Here is a 22,930-nt window from a genome sequence, read left to right on the forward strand (position 1 = left end):
GGTTCCTTCATAGCACTTACCACCCTGTGATATTAGATACTGATTTGCCTGTTGACCAACTTAGGAATGAGTTAAATTAGTGGATGAACCCTCTGTAGCTCTTTCTCTGAGCACCTTGTTCATCTATTCACCTACTTTGCAGGTACTTAATTACTGTGCTATTCTAGGTCTTGTGCTGGGCATTGCTGGGAACACAGACAGGTCTGGTCTCTGTCCTTACCGTGCCCACAGTTACTTAAGCCACAACTTTGAGCATTATTTTAAACAAGGGAGGAACTGCCCAGTTTTAAAAAGTTCTCCCTGGCTGCTATGTGGAGAGTGGGTTGGAGGGGGTGACACTGGTGTCCGGGAAACCAGAGAGGCAGCTAGGGTGGGGACCCAGGTGGGAGGATACAAGACTAGACCAGGGCAGGAGGCCAAGTGGACAGGCCATGGCTGGGAACAGGGAGTTGTCCAAAACATGGCTCTGGCCTGGGGAATAGTGAGGCTGTTCCTGAGATGGGGACCCAGAGGAAGAACAAACTTGGGAAGAGATACTGAGGCCAGTTTGAGTCACACTGGGAGCGAGGAGCCCTAAGGACATGTACAGTAGGCTTTGAGGTTGGAGATGGCTCAAAAGGAAGAGGTTGGGGCAGGAAACTGAGATGTGGGGGTCATAAGTTTGGGGGTGAGGATTGAGGCTGTGGGGATGCATGAGATGGCCCAAGCAGGGTGTGAGAGAATGCTCAGAGGGTCCAGGACAGAGTCCTGAAGAATCTAACTTTTAAGCAACAGGTAGAAGGAGGAGGAGCTGGCAAAGAAGCCTGAGAAGGCAAGGTTGGAGAGTTAGGAGATCCAGAAGGCAGTTTTGTAAAAACCAAGAAGTGGGCAGGTCCCCAGAGTCTAGGCCTCTCTGAGAATGTCCATCCTTCTGCAGATTTGAGAGTCTGGACCAGGAGATGAACAGTCTGATGGGCCGTGTCCTGGATGTGAACCACACCGTCCAGGAGCTGGTGGAAGGAGGCCACCCCAGTTCAGAAGAGGTGCGCTCCTGCCAAGACCACCTCAACAGCAGGTAGGTGGGGCCTGTGGCTGGAAGTCTTTCCAGGTACCTCACAACAGGTCTCTCCATCATTCCTTTCCTCATTCACTCAACTGTGAAAATCAAGAATGTGCAATTTCAAACCCTTGAGATAATAATGGCCTCATGGTATATCAACAAAATTTGAAAGAAAAAAAAAGGTTAATACTCAGTGCTAGTGATGATGTGATAAAATTAGGATTCCATACATTTCAGTGGGCTATTAATTTATTTGTTCAGAGATAATTTATTGTATATTTAATATCTGCTGGGAATTTTTCTAAACTATATACCTTGTTTCATCTCTCAACATTCCAATTTCCATAGTAAAGGTTCCAAAATTCAGGACTCCAATAGTAGTAACAAATTAATACCTCTCCCCTAGAACGCTACCAGCAGTTCTCCTGCTGTGGGTAGGGTTCATAGATGAAGACACAGACCCAGAGAAATGAAATCCTTAACATGATCACTCAATCTAGTAAGTTGGAGTCAAACTCAGTTCTCTCTGAATCCAGAACTAGGGCTTTTGATAGCATGTATTCAGTCTTCCCAGCAACCTGTGGGGTATAAATTACCCATGTTAGCAAGGAGAAAACTGGAGCTCAGAGAGCTGAAGACACTGGCCCGAGGTCACACAACAAATTAGAGGGTCAAGCCTGGATTTGAAGTTGATAGTGCCTGACTCCAAAAACTGTGCTTAACTGCTCAGCTGTAAGATATCAATATTTAGTGATTTTACAGCCTTTGTAGCCTTGACAATGTTGAAGCATCAGGGCCTAGAAAGATAACAAAAAGAATGTTACAGCCTTTAATGAGATTACATGCCAAGTGTTTTAGCCACATGGTCTCATTAAGCGCTCAATGAAGTGGTCATTGTTATCCTGATTTTTCACATGAGAAAACTGAGGATCATGAGGGGAATGATTCGCCAGCCAGAGCAGAACTTGAACTTGGGTCCTGCCGACGTCAGAGTCATAACCTCTGCCCTTGCGGCATGTCCATTCGAGAGGGCAGAGTGACAGTTAACAAGTAAACTAATAAGTGAACAAGATATTTAAAGAACTGTAAGGGTTTATGCAGGAATCTGAGGACAGTGACTTGGCAGTTAGCATAGCCAAGGCAAAGCCCTCAGGCAGAGAAGGGCTTGATATGTTCATCTCCACTGAACAGCAGTAGCAAACAGGTACTGTTGGAAGCCTTTCATACATCAGAACTCATTTGACCCTCAGTACACCCCTATGAGGCAACGGCTAAGCTATGATTGTGTCTGTTTTATCGATGGGGAAACTGAGGCACTAAGAGTTACTAAACAAAGAGTGCACATCTCAGATTTGATGCCAAACTGCCCTGCTAGGATTCTATGCTTGTAACCTGGACAACACAGAGTATATGAAGGAACTGAGGCCCAGAGTAGTATCATCACTTGCCCGAGGGCACAAAGCTATATGTAATTTTTCCATTCATTTATTTTGGAATAAAACAGATTTGCTTTTGCACCTCTGTCCTCAGCTCCTGGCTCATAGTACCTGATCAGTTCTTGTCCGCTGAACCCAACACATTGCCTGATGTCATCAGCTAGTACTTCTCACACTCTTTGGTCTCAGAACCTCTTTACACTCTTAAAAACTATTAAGGACCCCAAAGAGCTAGTTTTTGTTTTTGTTTCTTTTTTTTTTTTTTGATTTTTTATAATTTTTTATTTATTGACTTGAGAAAGAGAAGGAGTGAGAGAGAGAGAGAGAGAGAGAGAGAGAGAGGGAAACATTGATTTAATGTTCCACTTATTTATGTATTCATTGGTTGATTCTTTCATATGCCCCGACCAGGGATCAAACCCACAACTTTGGCTTATTGGAACAGTGCTCTAACCAACTGGGCTACTTGGCCAGGGCTTAAATATTTTGTTTCAATGACTGTGTGTATGTGTATGTGCTGGGTCATGCTGTGAAAATAGGCAAAATAGTTAGAAAAACATTGTGTCAGGGAATAAGTTTTGAATGAATCCTAACCCTTCTGGAATTCCAGGGAAGGATTTCAAATGCAGGAGGCAACTAATTAAGTTAAGTTGCAGAAACCTTCCTCCAAAAGCTAGAGAAGGATGGACCAGAGTGGGGTGAGATGGAAAGAGGGCAGCAGCTAACAGGTCACTATGGAATTCAAGGAATAAGGGAGTATCTGTGTGATCATGAAAATGGAGGGGAGGAGCAGATTCCAGGGCTCTTACAGAGATAAAACCTAAGGATTTGGTAACTCATTGAATAAGGGAGAGGCTGAACGGGGAGGAGTCTTGGTTTACTCTTGAGATTCTGATTTAGCCCCCGAGGTGGATGGGCATGGCCATCTGAGCTAGAGCTCACAGGAGCAGGAGCAAGTCTGAGGAGGACTGAGTCTGGTTTTTAAAATGCTGCTTTTTGGTTCTTCAATTTGGGATGTCACTTAACCTCTCTCTAGATCTCAGTTTCATCAATTCTTAAATGTGGCATTTTCATCTGAAAAGAGGTTTTTGGTTTTTTTGTTTGTTTGTTTTTTTGAGGCTTATAAATATATTCTACCTCATGAAGGTGTTTACATGATATATTAAATGAGATTATGTATGTGAAAAAGACTCCCTAAACTCAATCTTAAAAATCTTTCTACAAATAATAGTTATCTACTGTATAAGTAAAGACCTTTTTTCTTTGCAAGGGACAAAACCCCAAAGCAAGCTGAATTGAGTGCAAAGGGAATATTTAAATAGAAAATGTAGGGATAGGTCAGATTTCAGGTAGAATTGGATCCAGAGATTCCTGATTTTGCTCCAGCTCTCAGCTGGGTTCTTCTCTCCTCTGTGTGACGGTCCTGTTCTCAAGGAGGCTTTCTCCATTTGGGGTCAACTTAGTGGTAGCAGCTCCAGCCTCCTAGTCTCCCAGGTGCCAGTCCAGGATAAGAGAGTCTCTTTCTTGTAGGTCCCAGTCCTATCACCAGGAATATCCTCCAAGTCTGTACATCCTCAGGCAATGAGAACGCCATCATTTTCAGATGTCAGGTGTTAAGTAGTTGGCAATTGCAAACACTCCCTCTTGAGTTGCACAGGGATCCAGCAGGATTTTCAAACCTTTAATTCCAGTGTGGCCAGTAGGTAATGGCCAAGCAGGCATCTAGGATTAGAGGTTTCTAGTCAACAAGATCCCTGGGCTCGAGCGGAGGGAAGGCAGAGAGGACTAGAGATGCTTGGGGAGAGTTTGGTGTGGTGGCTTTGAGGGGAGAACTGGGGAGGCAGCCAACTGGGTCCCAGTGCTGACTCATCCCCAGTACTGCGGGCAGACCATTACCTGCCTCCAAGTGGCCTCTGTTTTTGTTTCTTTACAAACTAAAAAAGAAAACTGTTTATTGAGAGCAAGAGGATACAAGCAATATAAAAATCAAAAGCTTCTCTGGCTTCAATTAGCTTTCCTTCTCTTTTCAAATGGAGGTGGGATTTTATTTGTACATTTTCTAAGGGTCCAAATCTGCTCATGAAATCCTTATACAGGGGGAAGCTGTGCGGCAGAGGTTCCTTAAATGACCCATTGGGAGAACTCTGTCAGGGAGAAAGTAGCTGCTCCTCTGCCTACTTCTTTCCCTCTGCTTCATGTGTACTACAAAATAGTCATTGCATGCGATGGTGAGCCCAGCAATTAGCAAAAAGAAATTCTGGAAGCCCACTCTGCCATTTCGGCACTAGTCCAGGTCCTTCATCATTTTGTCTGTGGCCAGAGGGTCTTTTTGATTTTCAAAAAATCCAGGGAACTTCTTTTCCATGAGTACTCTCAGGTCCTCTTTTGTTAGGTAGCCTTTATCCCCAGCGAATTTGTGAAGTGTGAACATCACGGTTTCCATGGCATGTTCCATTTGAGATGGCATTTTGGTGAGGCCTTGGCTCGAGGTGCGGCAGGATCGCTAGGTCCCAAAGAGCTAGTTTTAATGGGTTATATCTATCAATATTAGATATTAATACTGAGTAATTTAAAAATATTAAGTCTTTCAAAAATAACAGTAATAAACCTGTTATGTTAACGTTTTAAATGAAAAAATAACTTTAAAAAAATGTAATGAACAGGGTGGCATTGCTTGGCATTTTTGCAGATCTCTTTAATGTCCGGCTTAATAGAAGGCAGCTGAATTCTCAGGTCCGCTTCAGCGCTGGGTCTTTTTCACGCGCACTCTGGAAAACCCTGTCCACTCTGGAGACACTGCGAGTGCAAAGGCAGATAGCGTCTTTGCGTTATTATGAAGATCATTTCGACCTCGGCCCGATTTCATTTTGAGAACCGCTGCTCTAAGCTAATGTGCGGGTAGGGTTCCATTTTACACAGGCAGAAACTGGGGTTCAGGAATATAAAGTCTTTCCAAGGTCACGCAGTGGCAGGTTCTGCTCTGGGTGGGTGGGCCCTCCACACTCAAGAGGGGGCCCTGTCCTCAAACTATCCGCCTTCCCCTGGGTAGGTGGAACCGCATTGTGGAGCTGGTGGAACAGCGCAAAGAAGAAGTGAGCGCGGTGCTGCTGGTGGAGAACCACGTACTGGAGGTGGCCGAGGTGCGCGCCCAGGTGCGCGAGAAGCGGAGGGCTGTGGAGAGCGCGCCCCGCGCTGGCGGCGCCCTGCAATGGCGCCTTAGCGGTCTGGAGGCGGCTCTGCAAGCGCTGGAGCCGCGCCAGGCGGCCCTCCTGGAGGAGGCAGCGCTACTGGCCGTTCGCTTCCCGGCACAGGCTACGCGGCTGCACCAGGGTGCGGAAGAACTGGGTGCCGAGTGGGGCGCGCTGGCCAGCGCTGCTCAGGCCTGTGGAGAGGCTGTGGCGGCGGCCGGGCGCCTACAGCGCTTCCTGCATGACCTGGACGCTTTCCTGGACTGGTTGGTGCACGCCCAGGAGGCGGCGGGCGGCGATGAGGGACCCCTGCCAGGCAGCCTGGAAGAAGCGGACGCGCTGCTGGCGCGCCACGCGGCGCTCAAGGAGGAAGTGGACCAGCGCGAGGAGGACTATGCGCACATCGTGGCGGCCAGCGAGGCGCTGCTGGCAGCCGACGGCGCAGAGCTGGGTCCAGGCTTGGCACTCGATGAGTGGCTGCCGCACCTCGAACTTGGCTGGCACAAGCTGCTGGGCTTGTGGGAGGCGCGCAGGGAGGCACTGGTCCAGGCGCACGTCTACCAGCTCTTCCTGCGAGACCTACGCCAGGCGCTTGCAGTGCTGCGCAACCAGGTGCCAACTTGGGGGTTCGCGCGGGTGGGGGTCCGAGGCTGTGCGGGCCTGCCGGGACAGGGAAATGAGTGGAGGAGTGTGTCTGGGGGGACCACTGGGTTTGTGGCTTTACGGAGGTGGATGGGAGTGGGAGGGGTATCTGGTATAGATAGCTGCATTCGTGGTTCAGACAGCGAGAACATGTGTGGACGTGTGTGTAACAGGATTTGAGGATTAGGATGGGAGGGTTGTTTTCTTAGCTAAGGTAGCTAACAGTCTGTGGACCATTCCTAGTGAGTAATGCACTTGGTTATTCATTGTAGTGGCTTCTGGGTTTGTGAATTATCTGGAAGATAGACTGTGAGGTTGACTGGTGATGGTTAATGAAGTCCAAAGAAAATCTTGGGGTGGATAATCTTTATCCTAACAGAGGATAAAGATTATGGAAGTAGGTAATTCAGGCTGAGAGATTATTGGGATCAGTGACTGTAGATTATGAGGTGGTGGGTGCCTAAATTAGCTGATGATCTTCTTATTGGGGCTGGCAGTTTGCAGATTCTCCAGAACTGGTAACTGTGGCTTGAGGAATCAAGAGTGGTGCTTCTCTGGGAACAGCTGATCCAGTTTGGAGATCATTATGGCTTGGGAACCAAGTTTGGGATTTTGGCAAGATAGGACACCCAGTTTTCAGATTGCCCAAGCGTAGGTACCAAGTTTTTGGTATCATTTGAGGAAGAGTGACCACCAGTGCTGGTTATCTAGAGAAAGCTCAGTTTGAGGATTATCTGGGGGGTGGGGGGTGAGAGGGAGCCCCTAGAATCACGAGGTTACTAAATATTGAAGCTTAGGTAGCTTTGAGAAAACTAAACCCAGAGAGGGAAAGAATTTCCTTGAGGAAAAATAGTACTCAATGCAGTCTTTTAAAAAATATATATTTTTTAAAATTTATTTTTAGAGAGAGGGGAAGGGAGGGAGAAAGAGAGGAAGAGAAACATCGATGTGAAAGAACCATAAGTCAACCTCCCTCACACATCCCAAACAGGGATGTGGTCCACAGCCCAGACATGTGCCTGACCAAGAATCAAACCAATGACCTTTCAGTTTGCAGGACAATGCTCTACCCACTGAGCCATACCAGTCAGGGCCCAATTCAGTCTTTATCAATTCACCAAACATTTGCAGAGTGCCTCCTCTGTGCAAGGCACTATTCTGGGGCTGAGCACAATAAGGAAACAAAACACAAAATCCCACCCTCATGTGGCTAGCATTCTATGGGTGTATATATATGGGGGAGGAGACAATAAACAAGTAAATGCATATATGATATCATGTCAGGAATATGTTATGAAAAATAATAAAGCAGGGTAAAGGGATATAGCTGGGGTGGAGGGTGATATTTTTGGCAGGGTAGTCAGAGATCTGTAGAAAATGAAGGAGCCAGCCATGAGAATATCTGGAGGGACAGACTGCCAGGCAGAGGAACCAGTATGAGCAAAGACCCTGGGGTGGGACCGTGTCTGGTGTGTTTGATGCTAGAAACAAGGGGAAAGAGAATGGTTGCAGCAAGCCAGACTGGCCGCCTCTCTCAGGTCCTAGAATGGGGAGGGGTCAGTGTCTGACCTGTGCACCACCCCACCCCCTTCCCAGGAGATGGCACTGTCGGGTCTGGAGCTCCCAGGCACAGTGGAGTCTGTGGAAGAGGCGTTGAAACAGCACAGGGATTTTCTCACCACAATGGAGCTGAACCAGCAAAAGATGCAGGTGGCTGTGCAGGCTGCGGAGGGCCTGCTGAGGCAGGGCAACGTCTACGGGGAGCAGGCCCAGGAGGCTGTGGCCCGGCTGCTGGAGAAGTAGGTCCCTCAGTCCCCAGGGGCACAGGAGAGGGGTGAGGAGGCCAGGATTCTGCTTATTTCTATCACAATCTCTACTTCTCTGCCCCTCTCTGATATCTATTTAATTCCATATTGTTTTAGATTTGATTTAAATTGACATTTTCTGAAAAGGTAACTTGTGATTGTCAACCCAAAAGATAAAGAAAGATACTGATGAAAAGTTTCTCTCCAGAGCCCCCCCCACCCCCACCTGGGATAGCTGAAATGGTTGTTAAATGTTACCATATCTTCCTGGACACCTGGGATCTGCCCTGCTGTTCTGGCCCCTCCCTGGGAATCCTGGGACACCCCCAGATTCCTCAGCTAATGGCCAGGCAAAGGTTTCAGATGGGACAATGTCTTTTGCCATGCTGGTTTGTCAAATATTGGGAATGAACACCTCTGCCAGGCCCCAATTCCAGTTCTCTAGGACATGGTATGCAGAGTTTATGTGTTTATGTGTCACCATCTGTCTGTTGCTACTGCCCTGTCTCTTGACTGTCCTTGTACTAATCAAGCAAAGTTATTTATTGAGTAACCACTGTGCGCCAGGCACTATTCTAGACCCTGAACAAAACAAAACACAACAAAATCTCAGCCCTCGAATAGAGTCCCTTATAGGGTTTCCCCCATTTCTTTGTCTCCCTCACTGTTTCTGCCCCTCCTAGTGACCTAGCTTTCCCCTCTCTGCCCTGATCCAGGCCAGAAGAGAGCCCAGCACCCTGTGTCTTCCCCTCTTGATGGGAAGCACACCTGGTTACTTAACCACCATCCATAGCCCCAGGCTCCAGCCTCCTTTTCCAAGGCTGGGATTTGCTAAAGGAAACTTTTGTGGGTATTCTGGTCCTGAGGCTGCAAACTCATGATCTAGTGTCCTCAGCTCCAAGCCTGAACCCTTCCTTCCTTTGTCCCATATTTCTTGAGTGCTGGCTGTATACTGAGCTCTGCAGAATGAGGAAGAGGAGCCTGGAGGGATGATGTGAATCATTCTTCGATTCACATCATTCCTCTTCAGTCATTAGTTGCTCCTTTCATTCTAGTGTTTATTCATTTATTTTTCAGCCAATTAAACAGGTAGAGTCTGTACTCTGTTCCAGGCCCTTTGTGGGGCAGAGCGGTGACCAGGACAGGCAGGACATGATTCCTGCCCTCACAGAGCTTGCATGCTGTCTGATGAGGATGGCCCAGAGCGATCACGGCTGGGATGGTGGAAATACTGTACAGGGAACTTGGGAGCCTAGAGGGTACATCTGCCTCAGGCGTGTGCTGGCTGAGGCTGGGAACATGGCAGAAATTGAGACAGACCCAATTCCTGCACTACCCCCACCCTGCCCCAGTCACTTACTCTTCTATGGATGGTTTTCCCACCTGGTGGAAGTAGTAAAACATCAATTCATGGCCAGTGTGTGTGTGGGGGGGGGGGGGTTTGCTGTCCATACCATGCAGAGTTGGGGGCTGGGGTCCAGAGGTGAGACAGGGCCAGATCCTAGTCCCAGCTCTATCCCTCAACCTGTGAGATTCAGCACAAGTCACATAGTCTCTCTGTGGACCTTTCCTAGTCTGGAACCTGTCCCAGCCCATGTGCCAGGTGCTCTTCTTATCTGCATTTTGCACTTGAGACTCAGAGAGGGTCATTGACTTGCCCAAGGCCACAGCTGGGAAGTGGCCAGTGGGGATTTGAACCATGCTTTTTTTCACCTCCCAGAGATTTTCGTCATCCTGAGGACTGATGCTTAACAAGTTAGCTGGTGAAGGCGTGGAGGGATTGATTTCAGTTTATTTTCAGAAGCATTTCCGATTTTCTGGCTTCTGAGCTGACTCCAGGCAGGAGGGAGCCAGCCCTTTGCTTGTTTCTCTGGCCCTTCCTGTTCCTCCTTCCAGTTGTGCCCTGGCTCTCTCTGTAACTTTCACCCACTCTGTCTCTGGGCCTTCAGCCTCCATCCATCTGTGTATCTCTGTGTCTTTTTCCTTCCCTCTCCCTCCCCATTTCTCTGCCCCCATCTGCTCTCTTCTGTCTCCCTGTCTCTGTCTCTCAAAGACTTTACTTTTGTTTTGTTATTTCTCTTTCTCTCTGTTTTTGTGCCTCTTTTGAGTTCATTCATTCATTCAACCATTCAGCAAATATGTATTGAGTACCTACTGTATGCCGGGCTCTTTTTCTAGGCATTGGGGATACAGCTGTGAACTGAAGAGACAAAAATTCCTCCACCCATGAAATGACACCCTAGTGGGGGAGACAGACAAGATAAACTAATAGTATATACGCATACAGTGGGTTAGATAGTGTTAAGTGTGAAGAAGAAACTTAAAGAAACAAAGAAAGCCAGAAAGCATTAGGAGTGGTCAGGAAAGGTCCCTTTGAGAAGCTTTGAGGGGATGTTTGGGAGAAGAGCATTTCAGCCAGAGGGAGCCGCCGGTGGCAGGCCATGGGGTGGGAGTGGCTTGTTCAAGGCACAGTGAAATGAGATGCTCTCAGCCTCCTCCACCAGGCCTCTGAGGCGCTTGCCCTGCATGGTGGGCCTGAGGCCTACATCCAGCCCGTCCATTCCCTCAGGCCAAGGGCCTGCCCCTCCTCGCTGGCACACAGGCCCACCCTCCCTGGGCTCCAGCCCCTGCTCTACCCATGACCTGCTCTCTTCCCTGTTTCCAACTCTGTCGCACCCTCTGTCTAGCTGGCTGTGTCTCTGACCATATTACGCCCCTTCTCTGCCTGCCCCTGCCCTGACTCTCTCACGTCCCCAGTTCCTCCCCTCTGCCTTTCTCTCGCTCCTGCTGCTCTCTCTTTCGTCTCTGGCCCAACTCCTGCTCTATTCCTTCCTGCTTTCCCCGTGTTCTCTCTCGCTGTTTCTCTTGCTCTTTGTCTCTCTCTAGGTCTTTGTCAGCCACCCCCGCTGGAGGTTTCTGCTTATATCTTTGCCTTTGGCCTTGTGTCTGTGTGTGTCTCCGTTTCTCTCTCTCTCTCTCAGCATCTCTCACTCTCTAAGTTTCCGGTTACCTCTCTCTCTCTGGCTTCTCTCTCTATTTCTTCCCAGATGTCTGTCTCTGTCTGTCTCCCTCTGCACCTTTCCACCTCTGTCCCTGGCTCTGCCCCACTGATGTTTCTTTGCTTCTTCCCCTATTCCCACCTTGCTCTCTCCTCCTCTTCACTCTTACATATGCCCCAGGTTTTTAGCCCTGCCAAGCCCGATGCCCTCTCTCACAGAACTACTGCCAGCGTCTGTACTGAGGCTTCCCCCAGTCCCTATCTTCCCATCCCCAGGAGCCAAGAAAACCAACTTCGGGCCCAGCAGTGGATGGAGAAGCTACATGACCAACTTGGGCTGCAGCACTTCCTCCGAGACTGTCACGAGGTAGGAACTCCAGCTGTGCTGGGCACACCGACTTCTTTCCTAGGGAGGGAAGTACTCCAGGGCAGAGGGCAGTGGGGGGCGGGGACGACCCTGTAAGTGGGTCGCGGAGCGATGTTCACTCCACGCCGCCAGGAGGCGCGCGGAGTCCGGCCTCAGTGCGCATGCCCTACGCGTTGCTCCCCCGCCTACACGGGCTCGGGGGACTAAGGGAGGGGTCCTAGACGCCCCTGGCAACGGCGCGCCACCGCGCCTACAGGTCCGCGGGGACACGCACCGGTCTCTCCTTTCCTCTGGTGATTTGCGAGAAGCGTCCTGCTGGGGAGAGGAGCGGGAAACTGGAGAGGGTTGGGGGACATGAGGACCAGTGGCTCAGAGCGCAACTTCCGTCACAGATGGTCCAGAAACAAATCTTCGCTCCTTTAAAAGAGTCCAGAAATCAAGCGCTGCCCCTTTAGAAATGATCTATCTATCTCTGTGATGAGCCCTTTTTCACAGACCTGTACTGAAATCCGTGAGGATAGGGAAAAAAGAAAAAAAAAAAGAAATGATCTATCTATAGGATCGCCCTAAATCAGATACCTTCTCCATTCAGAGGTCACGCTGCTTCCCCCTCTTTCTCCTGTATTCCATAGAAACAGTTCTGGATTCTGACCACATAAGAAATAGCCCATTAGAGACGGCCCAGAGAGCATTTTCCTAACCCTCACACAGAGATGGGCCTGGCCTCACCCATCTACGGGATCTAGAATCATTGTCCCCCGTTCCCTGTCTGATGATCCAGTACCTACGTTTCCCCCAACCAAGGATGGTTTAGGATCTAGGCCCTGACACCCCCCCTCCATTAAAGATGGTTTGACTCTCCCTCCAGGGTAACCCCCCCCCCCCGGGAGACTTTCTCTTACATTTGAAATGGACAAGGGCCGCCATATGCCGACCCCCACCTCCACCCCCACCCCCGGCCACATATCTGAAGCCTATTAGAGATGGCTCTGGGACTCAAGAAGCCCACTAGAAATGGATCCAGGAAGTCCCTGTCCCCATCCTTCCCACCGGAGATTATTCTGAACTGAATTCTTATAGATGTTCCAGCCCCGCCCCTACCCCTATGGCTGAGGTATCCAGGAATCCATGAGAAATGGTTCAGGAGCACATCCCACCCGATCCCATACTTTCTACCTTCACATAGGTAACCCAGGCGCCAGACGCCGCCTCCCCCCACCCCCAGCCATTTGATTTGGTTCAGGAGCCCCTTCCCCCTCTGGTCGTGAGATTGTTTTGGACCAAGTAGCAATCATCTGAGATGGCGCAGAACCTCCACCCCCACGCCCCAACTGGGGCCTGGCAAGGAGGCAGGCAGGGGGCGCGCGCGGGCGGGCGCGCTGCCGCGGCGCGGGGGCGGGGGAGGAGGCGCGCGCCCGCCGGAGCCTCAGCCATCGCCACCGCTGCCGCCGCCGTTGCAGTGGAGTGGCGAGAGCCCGCCCGCCCGCCGCAGGGACGCCCCGCCAACGCTGCCGCCACTTCAGGTCTCGGGGGCGCCCGAGGCGCGGGGGAGGGGGCTGATGCGCGCTCCCGCGGAGGCGGGAGGGGGAGGGGGCTTGGACGCGTGCTCACCGTCCAAGGCCGCGGGAGGGAGAAAGGGGCTCGGGGGCGGGTCGGTGGGAAGCCAGGACCCTAGCCCTGCAGAGGAGCAGGGACTCCAGGAGCTGTCCGCGGTGCTGCTGCGGGCGGGACTGAGGGACCAGGTCCCATGGGACGGAAGCGGAAAAGAGGGGACTTTAAAGGCTACTCCTGGGGTAGCGTGCATTTGGCTTGGGGGTTAAGAAGGTCTTAACCTCTCTAAGGGGCTCTCTTTTGGGTAATGGGGAATCGGAGATTTGACCTGGGATTGGGAGACTCAACCTTTTGGGGGGTTTCTTCCTTGTTTCTTGTGGGATCTGTGTTAGCCTTAGATGATGGGGCAAATCACTTTTGCGGGGGTCTGCCTTGGGTGATGAGGGTCTTGGACTTGCTCTGGCTTTGAGCTCTGATTTGGAGGGCTTTCCCCTGGTTGTGGGGGCACTGACTTTGCCCTTCGTGGTGGGGGTCAATCACTTTTGGGGGGCTTTACCTTGATGACAGAGTGTTATTTATTTTTAAAGGCTTTGCCTTTACTGCGAGCTTTGGCTGCCATTGGCAAACTCTTCTTCCCAGTGTGTGAACCTGTGAATTGAGTCAGGGGTTTCAGTATTCGACTTGGCTCTAGAGAGTGTGTATGTGTGTCTGAAGCTATCCTGGACCCCTGGGGAGCGCATCATGGGGGCCACGGAGTGGGGTTTGGCCAGCTGGGGATTTGTCCTTGGCTATGACTGCATTTGCCTCCCGGGACCATGTTGGTTTTTTTTGTTTTTTTTTTTTGGCAGGAGGGAGGAGGATGATCTTGTGACTGGTTGGAGGGGGGGAAGGGGGGGAGCAAACTGACTCAGGTGCCAGGTTTGGTCATGAGTGGAGAGGTTGGGGCTTGAGGAGCAAGTCTTATCTGGGGGACCCAGAAAGCCTTGTGATTAGTCTTGCTCAGGGTAGTGAGAGGCGCCCACTCAGTGCTTGCATTTTATTGGTGAATTGGGGGACTAGAACTGGCTTTAGGTTGGGAGAGGACTGGCTGAGGTGGAGTCTGGGGCTAGCTTTTGGGGTAGGTTCATTTGGGGAACTAGAGGCAGCCCTGTGGCTTGCATTTGGGAGGTTGGCTTTGGTAGGGGGTTAGAACTGGTCATGGTTTGGGGAAACTGTGGTCTTGGGCTGGATCCTCACAGCTGAATTTGGGGAGTCCTGTGCACTCATTAGGGAGGCTAGATCTGGGTTGTGGGTGATGGGTTCATCCCAGATTGGAGGGCTGGTTTGGAGGGAACTAGACTTGGCACAAGTTTGGAAATTGTTTAGGGGTTCATCTGGCCATATTGGGGGGATGGGGCTAGGTATGAAGGCTTCGCTTGATACCCTGGGGAATGGGTTGGAGATCTTAAATTGATCCTTATTGGAGGTGGCTGAGGTTGAATCAAAGGGTTGCTGTTGGGGCATTCTGGGGACCCTTCCATCCATCCTCCAGCCCCTCGGAAAGAGTTTGAGTTTCCCACCCCCACCCCCCCACACAGAAAGACCTCACTTGCAAAGGTTTTCCATCCCTTCCTCCCCTGCCCCAAACCTAGCAGCCCTGGCCCTGAACCTGGGATGCCCTGGATGGGACAGGGATAGGGCTATGCCAGGCTGGGGGAACCAGCTGAGCCCCTCCTCCTGTCTTGCACAGCTGGATGGCTGGATCCATGAGAAGATGCTGATGGCGCGAGATGGCACACGGGAAGACGGCCACAAGCTGCATAAGAGATGGCTCCGGCACCAGGCATTCATGGCCGAGCTGGCTCAGAATAAAGAGTGGCTAGAGAAGATCGAAAGGGTGAGGATGCAGAAGGCCTCTTCAGGGGCCAGAGGCCTCCAGAGAACCCACTTCTCACTGCCAGCCTGCTGCTGTCTGTCACACCTCAGAACTGGTTCAGATCATTTCCTTGTCTGCATCTAGCTATGTAGCCTTGAGCAATTCATGTAACCCCTTTGAGCCTCGATTGCCCATTTGTAAAATGGCCAGCTTCTCTTCTGAATGATGCCCATACCTACCTGTTAAGTACATATTTCACCCCTTCCTATAACCTCCCCAGCAGGCTTCTTCCTTCCATGCCGTTGGGAGCATCTAAGGTAGAGCATCGAGTAGGCTGGGGCAGCCCTGGGAAGCTAGGGTTAAAGTGAACTTTGCATTCCTACAGCCTTGGGTTCTAGCTGTGTCTGTGCCCGTTACCAGCTGTGTGGGGGTCCTTGGGAATTGTGTGACCCTCTTTGAGCCTCAGCTGGCTTTGCTTTAAAATTAAGGAAATAATAAATACCGCTACTTCCCTGGTCTGTTCTGTACATACAGTGCTTAACACAAGGCCAGGCACCTGGGAGCTGTAATTGCTCTGGTATTGTTATTTTTAATATGCTCTAGGCCAACATATATTGGAATTTGACTTCAGTCTTGGAGGGATCAAGGCAGATTTTTGCTCCAAGTCTCAACCCCCAAAACTGCCCCCTACTCTGGCTGAACCCATAGACCTGCAGCCCTGGATAACCCCACTCTTCTGACTCAAATAGAGACACCCAGGTGGGCCTTAAACTCTTAAGTGGCCATAGATGCCCTGTAAATGGTGGACATGGCAAATCACTCTTATTGACTGAGTTTAATGGATGTTCATTCTCTCTCTCTCTCTCTTTCCTATTTCTATCTGTCTCTCCCCTTGTCTTTTTTATGGTCCTCTTCCCATGTTTCTGTGAATGTCTGTCTGTCACTATGATGGTCTGTCTCTCCATGTCTGCTTCCCATGTCTCTGTGTGTGTCTCCCCCCTACACTTCTGTCTGTCTGCCTGGCTGCCTGCCTGCCTGTCTGTCTCTTCCTGTCTCTTCCCACTTCTTGGTTCCTTCCATCTTTGCGCCTATCTCTGCATCCACCCCTCATGTCCATGTCCCTGTGTGTCTCCAACTACTTGCCGGTCTCTCTCTCCACATCTCTCCCTGTGTCCTGTTGCCCTCATATGTTTCTGTCCCTCCGCACCATCCACCCCCTCCCCCTCACTTCCTGACTCACACTCTGGGGCAGGAGGGCCAGCAACTGATGCAGGAGAAGCCGGAGCTGGCGGCCTCGGTGCGGAAGAAGCTGGGTGAGATCCGGCAGTGCTGGGCGGAGCTGGAGAGCACCACCCAGGCCAAGGCTCGGCAGCTCTTTGAGGCCAGCAAGGCCGACCAGCTGGTGCAGAGCTTCGCTGAGCTGGACAAGAAGCTCCTTCACATGGAAAGCCAGCTGCAAGATGTGGACCCTGGTGGGGACCTGGCCACCGTCAACAGCCAGCTCAAGAAGCTGCAGGTATGATCTGGCTGGCCCAGATGGGAGCTTTCTATGCCACATTGGGGCCTGAGTCAGGATTAGACTTTGCTCAAGATATTTCAGACAGAAGGGATTTATTTCAAATGTGTTAAAAGGACTGGAAGCAGAAAGGGAATACTGGAGCAATCTAGCTAGCAGTAAGTGTTGGAAGCAGCCACCCCAACTAGGTGTAAGGGACAAAGGGTAGAGAAAGATTTAGAGTCAAGAAGCAGTAGGTGAATAACTAGTACACTGAGGCTTTTACGGGACCCTGACGCTTGCTTCCTGGATAGAGAAACCAAGGCCTGGAGGGAGGAAAATGGCTTTGCACAGAATAATAATGAAATTTGTGATGTGCTTCCTCTACAGTCTCTGTATTAGGCTCTCACTGATACCTCCCACCAACCCAAAGAGATTGGCATGATTATTATCTATCCCCCATTTTACCAATGGGCACCTGGCCTAAGGACACACAGCTAGCCAGCGTCTCCCTTATCAAAGAGGGGCTCTTGGAGAGCAGACACAGCTGGTGGATGCTCTGTATCTGACCATGTGACATAAAGGGTGGGGGGTACAGTGGTAGGTGTTGCATATTACCTCCCAAGGTGTTTCAGCTCCTGCCTTTGCGTGCCGGGAACAAGGCCTGATCACGACAGACAAGAGGCAGAGGCTCTAGGAGGTGAACTTACTGGCCCAGGGTAGCAAGTGGCAGAGACCGGATTCAAACCCAGGTCCCTATATTCTTCACACCCCTTGTGATCTGTCTTCTGCATAGTTATATTTCTGAGGTGCTTGGCATAGGGTCTGGCAGAAAATAGTTGACTCACAGTAAAAGCATAATGACACTAATTAGTATGTATTTGTTTTTCTATGCAGCAAATCCTTACTGAGCACCGACTGTATGCTAGGCACTTTTTCAGGTGCTGGAATACAGCTGTGAGCAAAACTGACAAAAACCACTACCCTCATGGGGCTCACATTCTGGTGGGGGAGACAGGCAGAGGAGCCAAGGGACAAACATTTGATGCCAGTGGTGTCATCGCTTTATATGCACCTCATATGCCTTGGTCTCCAGGACCCCTCTACCTCTCATAAGTCATTGAGATCCCCAAAGAGCTTTTATTTGTGTGGATTATACCTATTTGATATTTCCTATAAAAAATTAAAACATAAATGTTTAAATTATTGGTGCATTTAAAAACAGCAATAATAAACCTACCCCTTATTAACCCCCAAGAGTCTTTTATGTAGAATACAGTAGTCCCCCTCTATTGCGGTTCATTTATTGTGGCCTCACTATATCACGAGATTTTTTTAAATATTACATTTAATTATTTATTGCAGATTTTTCACTATATCATGGGATTTTGCTGTACTGTATACATATGTTGTTAAAGTTACATAGGTTTAAGAGTGTAGAATATGTTTAAGAACATAAGTAGTGTTTATAAAAGTGTGGAAAAGGTTAATAAGGGAGTGGGAAAGGTTAATAAGGGACTGGGAACGGTTTATAAAGTGTGGGAAGGGTTTATAAAGCCTTAATATATATATATAAATACTAAAATAAATGTAAGGTTTCTACTTCGCAGATATTCACCTATCATGGGGGGTCTAGAACGTGATACCTGCAATAAGTGAGGGAATACTGTAACTATATTTTCCAAGACAAAAGAAAATGAAGTCAGAAGACTGGTATTGTTTTCAGTGTTACAACTCTCTTTTGTGTCTGGAATAATAGAAGCACTGGATTCTCACCTGTGCTTCTGCATTCATTCTGCTGTAGGAGCATGGCTCATATAGTCCCTGCAAAACCCAGCTGTACACTTGGGAAAGAATGAGAGTGATGAAAGCAAATAACACTTTAATATATTTTTTTAAATCCTCACCTGAGGATACGTTCACTGGTGTTAGAGAGAGAGGTAGAGAGAGGGAAAGAGAGAGAGAGGGAAACATCGACATGAGAGAGAAACATCAATTGGTTGCCTCCTGTACATGTCCCAACTGGGAATCAAAACCACAACCCAGGTATGTCCCCTGTCTAGGGATTGATCCTTTTGGTGCACAGGAGGATGCTCCAATCAATTGAGCAACCCAGTAAGGGCAAATCTTAGCATTTTTATAAAAAATGCAGACCCATTGAAAGGATCTAGGGGTCCCCAGTAGCCCTCTGACCACACTGTGAGGACTCCTGATGTACATTCCATGCTGGGCATGGATACCCCTTTCTCCCCAGCAGCCCTATCAGGGAGGGGCTGTCCGTGGCTTGCCCAAGTTCACACAGCCGCCAGTGGCCATTCAGGACCTCACGTGGACATTGTGAAGGTTACAAGACATAATACATACAATGGTTGCACAATTGCTGACCCACCAAATCTAGGATTCAATATTTGTTTACAGGTTTTTCAATTTGAATTGTCTTCCACTGGAGGCAATATCACTATACTGTGTTCAAAAGTTATTTGTGTTACTTATTTCTTCCCCTTCACTGTAGTTATATGAAAGAGTCATTTCATTTGTTCCTGTTTGTATTCCACGTTGGCACTTCTCCCATTCATACAGCTTGTTTCAAATGTATTTGGGGTGGAGGGGGGTAATGGTATGAAACATTAATGTAGTGCCAAAGTTAGAACTATCTTCTGTTCACTTGATCTTCCCAAATCCCTTGCTCAAGTCCTAATGCTAATTAGGACTTCCTGCTTCCTTCCAATTCTCCAGTACCTGGTGTGTCAGACTTCTGAGATTTTTTCCATTCTCAGAAGCATATCTCACTGTAGTGTTTGCATTTGCATTTTTTCGGGAAACTGGTGAGCTTGGGTATCCTTGTCTCTCTTTTTGACCTTTCAGATTTCAGAGGGAGGCTTTGAGGCCTCCCGCTGTAGCCAGTCCAGACAGAGCCTGCCCTTCCCTACCCATGGGGGTGGTTTAGCCCCACCAAGCCCTGGAGACCATGAGTGGTAGGTCCCCATTGTTTAAGGGAGACCAGGATGCGGGGAATGTGGCAGGGGGACTTGTACTCCAGGTCACAGAGCCATGGGCATCAGCAGCAGGCCCCAGCAGAGGGTCCTGGACTTTTCCCCCAGCAGAGGGAGCCTGAGCCCCAGGCAGGGAGTGACTCAGTGGCCAGTGTCCCCAGATGGAGCCCAGCTGGGCCTCAGGAGTTGCCTCTAGGGAGGGGAGAGGCCTCCCAAGGCCCGTTGTACCCTGGGGCTCTGGTGGTTCTGCGGGGCAGACAGCCAGGCTGCCCCACCCCTCAGGCTTGCTGCCAGAGGTACTGCCCCGGGCTGGAGGGGTGTGGATGTGTGAGTGGTCTGTCTTCCCTCAGCTTCTCAGTCCTGCTCCCCCAGTTCTCTGTGCCTGTTTCTTTCTGTTTCTGTCTGTCCTATCTCAGCCTCTATCCTTGATCTCTCTTATCCCTGTGCCCTCCTCGTGTCCTCCCCATGTCCCTACCCCAGCCGCTGCAGCGGGCTTCCTGGGACCCCACCTCCCAGGTCTAGGCCATGTGATGCAGAGTCCCCTCTCAGCACCTCCTGTCCAAATGTCCTTCTGGCTAAGGGGCCAGATGGTGGAGTCCCAAGTCCCCACTTTCCCAGTCCTCAGGGTCCTGACCAACTGGTCTGGCTCAGCCACAGGCTCCTGCTTGGGGAGGTGGGGGGCAATGGTCTCCTGCCATCTGCCAGGGACCAGCCAGGGGAAAGTGCACTGGAGGCTTTGCAGCTGCTGGGCTGAGTCCCTGCAGACTCTTCACCACCCCCACACTAAGCAAGTCTCTTCCTCTGGCCAAGGAAACACCCTCCTCCCCTTTTTTCAATTTTTGTGCCACATTTCTTCATCTAGCTCAGCATGGCCTAGGGGAAGAGGCCAGATTTGGGAGCTCTATGGTCCCTTCCACTACCATGTGACCTTAGGCAAGTGACCCCACCTTTTTGAGTTCCAAAGTCTCCAGTTACAATGAATCAGAGTGACTGGAAGCCATTAGGATTTTGTGGTCACATGGTCCTGGGTTCAAATTTTGGGTCTGGCAGTTTTTACTCTGGACCAGGGACTGCTCCTCTGTGAGCCTCAGTTTCCCTCTCTGGTAAATGGAAAGGCAACAAAGTGCATCTGATCTGGAGTCAGGGCTGGCTGTGTCACTACCAACCACGTGGCTGGCACCTGAGGCTTTTTTTGGAAGTAGGCTCTTCTGGGTTTTCTTTTTCTCTTCTCTTTTCTTCTAACCTTTAATGTTGAATAATTTTTCTTCTCTGAAAAATTGACATTTAATTCCATACCATAAAATGTATACTTTTAAAGTGATAATTCAATGTTTTTTAGTGTATTTACAAAGTTGAACAACTCTCAACACTATCTAACTCCAGAATATTTTAATCATCCCCAAAAGAATCCCTGTACCCTCCAGCTATCTCTACTAACTCACTTTCTGTCTCTATACATTTGTCTATTTGGGACATTTCATATAAGTGGAATCATAAGTATGTGGTCGTTTGTGTCTGCCTTCTTTCACTTAATGTTTTCAAAAGCCATCATGTTGTGGGATGTAGCAGTACTTCATGGCTGATTTTAATGTTTAAAGCTAGTTTAATTAATTAATTTTTTAAGTATATTTTATTGATTATATTGTTACAATAGTTCCAATTTTTTCCCCTTTGCTCCCCTCCACCCAGCACCCCCTCTCCCCCAGCAATCTCCCCCCCAAGTCCATGCCATTGGGTCATACATACAAGCTCTCCGGTTTCACCCTTTCATATATTATTCTTCTTTTGTAAAATAATTAATTAATTAATTAATTATTTTAACAATAAAAAATAACAATTCCACCCTCTCAGACTTAAGACCCTTTATAATCTCATAAAGGACAATGGGCAAAGGTCTTGTGCTCCTCTAGCTGCTTCAAGCTGGACATAATCGTCGTCCTACCTACCCTTGGGTCCAGAAATCCCTAATAAGAGTGGGGGTGTGGAGGGGAGGGTGGCCTTCCCACATGGGGAAGGATCGTGCAGACTCCAGGTCAGTTGACTGTCCAAAAAGCTACTTTAATTTTTACAATGTTATTCTTTAATACTGCCCAACTAAGAGAAGCAGAACAGCAGGGTGAATAGTCAAGCAAGGTCAACACAGATTTGCGGAGACCTACTCTGTGCAGGCACAGTGGCAGACACTGGGATCCAACTGTGAACAAAACAAATGTCCCCTTCTTCCGTGACCTCATACGCAGTTGTAAGGATTAGATGAGTTATTTCTGTCAAGTTCTTGGAGCAGTGCCTGGCATGGAGCAAGCATCAGGATGTGTTACCTATCATTGCTGTATGGTAAGAACTTCAAACAGAAGGGTGAAAAGGAGAAAGGATTAAGGCTTCCTTCCCCTCCACACACACAGTCCTACTCTCCAGGGCTGCAACTGCTTTCCACAGTTTCTTCTCTATCCTTCTAGCAATGTTCTATATGCTCACACACACATACTGAAGCTTGCCTTTTTACTTGACAAAACACCCTCAGCATCCTTTCTTGTCACAAAATCTGTGGATATACCCTGTCCTTTTAAACTGTTGCATGGTATTCCATGGGCTAGTTTGACAATCTGTCTTTAACCAGCCTTCTGTTGAGAGACCTTCGGGCTGTTTAATCTGCTAATATAAATAGCACTACAACAGACATCTCTGTCTATATGTATCTGAGCTCATGCGCAAGTGTTTCTGTAGAAAATGGTCCTCAAAGTGACACTTCTGGACCAGAAGGTATATGCATGAAAGATAGCTATTGCCAAATATCTTCCTTTCACATTGCAGTGGAAACACCTGCAATATGACTGACAGAATTTATCCTCCCCTGTGGTCACCATCATTAGGTATTGTCAAGCTCTTGCATCCCTGCTAATCTGGGAAGTGACAGATACTGTCTTGTAGTTATTTTGATTTGCATTTTCCTGAACATTAAAGGAGGCTGAACATCTTTTTGTGTGTTTAATGACTATTGTGCTTCTGCATCCTTTGCCCATGTTTGCAGGGAAGGATATATATTAAATAGGTGTTCAAAATACATGGCATTTTTGTAGAAGTAGAAAAGTGTCAGTGTCTGGAATTATTCCATTTCAGGTCATATGGCCACTTGCCTTATGGAGGAATTTTCATCTAATGGGAACTGGAACTCATAACCTTAACATTTCAGCTTATATTTAAGAGTTTTTTGAATTCTAATGAATTTTCATTTTCTTAGCAAAAAAAGGTTTCGGGGTGACTATTTTATTTTTCTTTGACTTCCATAGCTTATGACTGTGCCTTTTAAAAATTTCCATTTTAGCCCTTGCTGGTGTGGCTCAGTGGATTGAGTGCCGGTCTGTGAACCAAGATATCACCGGTTTGATTCCCAGTCAGGGCACAGGCCTAGGTTGCGGCTGGGTCGCCAGTTGGGGGCATGTGAGAGGCAGCCAATTAATGTTTCTCTCCCTCTCTTTCTCCCTCCCTTCCCCTCTCTAAAAATAAATAAACAAAAATCTTTAAAATTTCCATCTTAATGGTCTTGATTTGTTATACCTGTAG

At 48.9% G+C, this 22,930-nt stretch overlaps 1 protein-coding gene and 1 pseudogene across 1 annotated transcript in view; one reads left to right on the forward strand and one right to left on the reverse strand.

Annotated features, from left to right (window-relative positions):
- Positions 1 to 22,930, forward strand: part of SPTBN4 (spectrin beta, non-erythrocytic 4) — a 72,180-nt gene that overhangs the window by 28,565 nt on the left and 20,685 nt on the right. Inside the window, exons 15-20 of the mRNA XM_090260620.1 lie at positions 917 to 1,054; positions 5,525 to 6,275; positions 7,902 to 8,104; positions 11,385 to 11,475; positions 14,756 to 14,902; positions 16,134 to 16,397. Coding sequence (XP_090116746.1) covers positions 917 to 1,054; positions 5,525 to 6,275; positions 7,902 to 8,104; positions 11,385 to 11,475; positions 14,756 to 14,902; positions 16,134 to 16,397 — 1,594 coding nt within the window. The remainder of the gene's footprint in view (positions 1 to 916; positions 1,055 to 5,524; positions 6,276 to 7,901; positions 8,105 to 11,384; positions 11,476 to 14,755; positions 14,903 to 16,133; positions 16,398 to 22,930) is intronic.
- Positions 3,372 to 4,942, reverse strand: LOC149994693 (protein S100-A10 pseudogene; annotated as a pseudogene).

Source organism: Furipterus horrens, unplaced genomic scaffold (genome assembly GCF_987537825.1).
Source record: "Furipterus horrens unplaced genomic scaffold, mFurHor1.1.pri manual_scaffold_13, whole genome shotgun sequence".
In the NCBI taxonomy this organism is placed as follows: Eukaryota; Metazoa; Chordata; class Mammalia; order Chiroptera; family Furipteridae; genus Furipterus; species Furipterus horrens.